Source organism: Salmo salar, chromosome ssa26 (genome assembly GCF_905237065.1).
Source record: "Salmo salar chromosome ssa26, Ssal_v3.1, whole genome shotgun sequence".
Taxonomy (NCBI): Eukaryota; Metazoa; Chordata; class Actinopteri; order Salmoniformes; family Salmonidae; genus Salmo; species Salmo salar.
In genome coordinates this window covers 49,403,680-49,408,679 of record NC_059467.1, presented here as the reverse complement: position 1 = coordinate 49,408,679, position 5,000 = coordinate 49,403,680, and the positions used below count along the sequence as shown (strand labels likewise).

The following is a 5,000-nucleotide window of genomic DNA, read 5'->3' as shown; positions in this document are numbered from 1 at the left end:
AACGTCTAACCTAAGTGATTAATCTGTACAAGATCTAATTTGATCAGTTGTATTGGCTTGATTTGATCAGTTGTATTGGCTTGATTTGATCAGTTGTATTGGCTTGATTTGATCGGTTGTATTGGCTTGATTTGATCGGTTGTATTGGCTTGATTTGATCGGTTGTATTGGCTTGATTTGATCGGTTGTATTGGTTTGATTTGATCGGTTGTATTGGTTTGATTTGATCAGTTGTATTGGCTTGATTTGATCAGTTGTATTGGTTTGATTTGATCAGTTGTAATGGTTTGATTTGATCAGTTGTATTGGCTTGATTTGATCAGTTGTATTGGTTTGATTTGATCAGTTGTAATGGTTTGATTTGATCAGTTGTATTGGTTTGATTTGATCAGTTGTATTGGCTTGATTTGATCAGTTGTATTGGCTTGATTTGATCAGTTGTATTGGTTTGATTTGATCAGTTGTATTGGTTTGATTTGATCAGTTTTGTCAGGTACAGCTTTTCAAAGGGTGCTCTTTTCCTCCCCACCCCATTCTCTGTGTGTGTGTGTGTGTGTGTGTGTGTGTGTGTGTGTGTGTGTGTGTGTGTGTACCAGAAGCAGCAGAGTTCCAGCAGGCGTGTGGAGGGGGCGGTGTGTGTGTTCCAGCTGAAGGGTCATATCACCCCGGTCAGGACAGTAGTCTTCAGCCCTGACGGCCTGGCCCTGGTGTCTGGAGGGGTGGGAGGCCTCATGAACATCTGGTCCCTACGAGTGAGGAGACACACACACACACTCACACACACATACTCACTCACACACACACACACACACACACACACACACTCACACACACATACTCACTCACACACACACACACACACACTCACACACACACACACTCACACACACACACACACACACACACTCACACACACACACACACACACACTCACACACACACACACACACACACACACACACACACACACTCACACACACACACTCACACACACATACTCACTCACACACACACACACACACACACACACACACTCACTCACACACACACAGAGGAAGCATTCTTTAGGAGTTTGTTCTACAGGTTTAAAGAATAAAGTAACAGTATACTTCCTGGATCTTATTTGAACAGTGTTTAGACAAACTTAATAGACTGTTGCTCAAACAAGCACTTTTAGCTGTGTGTGGTTTCTTTCCTGTTAAACCTGTCTAAAACACCGAATACTCTGTCTGTCTGTCTGTCTGTCTGTCTGTCTGTCTGTCTGTCTGTCTGTCTGTCTGTCTGTCTGTCTGTCTGTCCGTCTGTCTGTCTGACAGGACGGCTCAGTGCTCCAGACAGTAATAGCCGGGTCAGGAGCCATCCAGAACATCGTCTGGATCCCAGATGTGGGCGTGGCCGTCTGCTCCAACAGGTCAAAGGTGAGGTGGAACATCTTTTGGAACCAGAATCAGTTCATGTATTGTTATGTAGCGTAGCGGTGGAAGGGTTACGGTGGAAGGGTCGCGGTTGAAGGGTCGCGGTTGAAGGGTCGCGGTTGAAGGGTCACGGTTGAAGGGTCGCGGTTGAAGGGTCACGGTGGAAGGGTCGCGGTGGAAGGGTCGCGGTTGAAGGGTCGCGGTGGAAGGGTCGCGGTTGAAGGGTCACAGTTGAAGGGTCACAGTTGAAACTATGACTAAAGGATTCTACAGTATGGACTGACTCAACTCTGACTAAAGGATACTGCAGTATGGACTGACTCAATTATAACTAAAGGATTCTACAGTATGGATTGACTCAACTCTGACTAAAGGATACTGCAGTATGGACTGACTCAACGATGACTAAAGGATACTACAGTATGGACTGACTAAAGGATACTGCAGTATGGACTGACTCAACTATGACTAAAGGATACTGCAGTATGGACTGACTCAACTATGACTAAAGGATACTGCAGTATGGACTGACTCAACTATGACTAAAGGATACTGCAGTATGGACTGACTAAAGGATACTGCAGTATGGACAGACTCAACTCTGACTAAAGGATACTACAGTATGGACTGACTCAACTACGACTAAAGGATACTACAGTATGGACTGACTCAACTCTGACTCAAGGATACTACAGTATGGACTGACTCAACTCTGACTAAAGGATACTGCAGTATGGACTGACTCAACTATGACTAAAGGATACTGCAGTATGGACTGACTCAACTATGACTAAAGGATACTACAGTATGGACTGACTAAAGGATACTGCAGTATGGACTGACTCAACTATGACTAAAGGATACTGCAGTATGGACTGACTCAACTATGACTAAAGGATACTGCAGTATGGACTGACTAAAGGATACTGCAGTATGGACTGACTCAACTATGACTAAAGGATACTGCAGTATGGACTGACTCAACTCTGACTAAAGGATACTACAGTATGGACTGACTCAACTATGACTAAAGGATACTACAGTATGGACTGACTAAAGGATACTGCAGTATGGACTGACTCAACTATGACTAAAGGATACTGCAGTATGGACTGACTCAAGGATACTGCAGTATGGACTGACTCAACGATACTGCAGTATGGACTGACTCAACTATGACTAAAGGATACTGCAGTATGGACTGACTCAACTATGGCTAAAGGATACTGCAGTATGGACTGACTCAACTATGACTAAAGGATACTGCAGTATGGACTGACTCAACTATGGCTAAAGGATACTGCAGTATGGACTGACTCAACTATGGCTAAAGGATACTGCAGTATGGTCTGACTCAACTCTGGCTAAAGGATACTGCAGTATGGACTGACTCAACTCTGGCTAAAGGATACTGCAGTATGGACTGACTCAACTCTGGCTAAAGGATACTGCAGTATAGACTGACTCAACTATGGCTAAAGGATACTGCAGTATGGACTGACTCAACTATGGCTAAAGGATACTGCAGTATGGACTGACTCAACTCTGGCTAAAGGATACTGCAGTATGGACTGACTCAACTATGGCTAAAGGATACTGCAGTATGGACTGACTCAACTATGGCTAAAGGATACTGCAGTATGGACTGACTCAACTCTGGCTAAAGGATACTGCAGTATGGACTGACTCAACTATGGCTAAAGGATACTGCAGTATGGACTGACTCAACTATGGCTAAAGGATACTGCAGTATGGACTGACTCAACTATGGCTAAAGGATACTGCAGTATGGACTGACTCAACTATGACTAAAGGATACTGCAGTATGGACTGACTCAACTATGACTAAAGGATACTGCAGTATGGACTGACTAAAGGATACTGCAGTATGGACTGACTCAACTATGGCTAAAGGATACTGCAGTATGGACTGACTCAACTATGGCTAAAGGATACTGCAGTATGGACTGACTCAACTATGACTAAAGGATACTGCAGTATGGACTGACTCAACTATGACTAAAGGATACTGCAGTATGGGTTAAAGCGGCCTCTAGTATGTATTTGACTCTTGGCTGACTTTCATGGTTCTGTTGTTGTCTTTGTCCTCAGGATGTGTTGGTGGTGAACTGCTCGACAGACTTCATGTCCTCTCACCAGGTGCTAGCCACCTGCCGGACGGCGCTGAAGAAGCAGGGGGTTGTGGGATTGAACATGGCTCCGTGCATGAGAGCCTTCCTGGAGAGGCTTCCTGTTATGCTGCAGGAGCAGTACTCATACGAGAAGGTACTGTGTGTGTGTGTGTGTGTGTGTGTGTGTGTGTGTGTGTGTGCGTGCGTTATTTGAAAGTAAATGAAAGCCCAGTTTCATTCCAAGTGAATCGATCATAACTGTCAAAAGGCTACCTACTTCCTTTTTTAATCTTATTTTTGTTATCGTAGTTGGTAGTCGTAGTTAACGGTTACGATAACATATGTTACAACACCCAAGTGTAAATGTGTACTTCCTGTTTGGTCCTCCAGCCCCATGTAGTGTGTGGAGAACAGCTAGTCCACAGCCCCTACATGCAGTGCCTGGCCTCCCTGGCTGTGGGGCTACACCTGGATCAGCTCCTGTGTTCCCCTCCCGTGCCCCCCCACCTCCGCCTCTGTCCCCTGGATCCAGCCACCTGTACCTGGTCACCCGGCGAGTGGGCGTGGCTAGACTGCTTCTCCACCACGGTGAAGGCAGCGGAGGCCCTGGCTCGGGGTAACACGTTCCCAGAGGGCTTTGCTGTTCCTGACCTGGAGCCTGTACCCAAGGAGGAGATGGTCCTTCTCATGGTGAGGTTTCCCTGATCAAACCCTACAGAAGACAATGAACCTCCACTCTGTAGGTCTGATAGAGTACCAGCTTCTCTGGTTGAAAACGTCATATATAACATAATATAATACCTAATACATCACATCCATATTAGTCAGTACCAAAATGTACTTCAAAAGTAGGTTTATTTTTGGTCATAAAGTCAGTATTTTTCCAAAACAGAGTTTGGTAAATTTGAGTACAAGAGTTGGTCAGGACTTGAGGGGTTGGGTTTTGATTTCCACAATGTCCACTTGTCCAATAATGCTGGATTAATTAACAGGTGAGGTGATTGCGCTCTGTCCAATCCTACTGCAGAACACACGGTGAGACGGACCTGCACAGCAGCACGGCGGATTTACATAAGAAAACGCGTCACACATTTTTGTACTTGAGAAATACTGCACCAAACACCATAGATAGATATAAAATGTGCGACTGAAATCTCCTCTGCAAAAAAAAACATCTACATTAATGACAGATTTTTTGAGTTATCTTTGATTAATTTCCTAGACTATTTTGAGGAAGTGTTACTGGCTTTGTTCCTATGGTGTCTCATGGGAGGGACAACAGCAGTAACTGCCACATCCAACAACACCCTCAAGACTGAAATCTCCTTTTTTCTTAATGAGCAACAGAAAAACACATGCGGAATCGGGGGCATTCAGTCGCTCTTTAAGATGTTACCAACATTTGGACTAGAAGCTGACTTGTCTCTTTAAGATGTAACCAACATTTGGACTA

The 5,000-nt window shown here is 44.6% G+C and overlaps 1 protein-coding gene across 16 annotated transcripts in view; it reads left to right on the top strand.

Annotated features, from left to right (window-relative positions):
* Nucleotides 1-5,000, top strand: part of LOC106595038 (probable E3 ubiquitin-protein ligase HERC1) — a 290,635-nt gene that overhangs the window by 237,155 nt on the left and 48,480 nt on the right. For 15 of the 16 annotated variants that reach the window (XM_045708500.1, XM_045708507.1, XM_045708508.1 and 12 more), the window contains exons 63-66: nucleotides 597-752; nucleotides 1,317-1,418; nucleotides 3,528-3,701; nucleotides 3,938-4,237. In XM_045708500.1, coding sequence (XP_045564456.1) covers nucleotides 597-752; nucleotides 1,317-1,418; nucleotides 3,528-3,701; nucleotides 3,938-4,237 — 732 coding nt within the window. The remainder of the gene's footprint in view (nucleotides 1-596; nucleotides 753-1,316; nucleotides 1,419-3,527; nucleotides 3,702-3,937; nucleotides 4,238-5,000) is intronic. The other variant, XM_045708503.1, reaches the window with a different exon arrangement.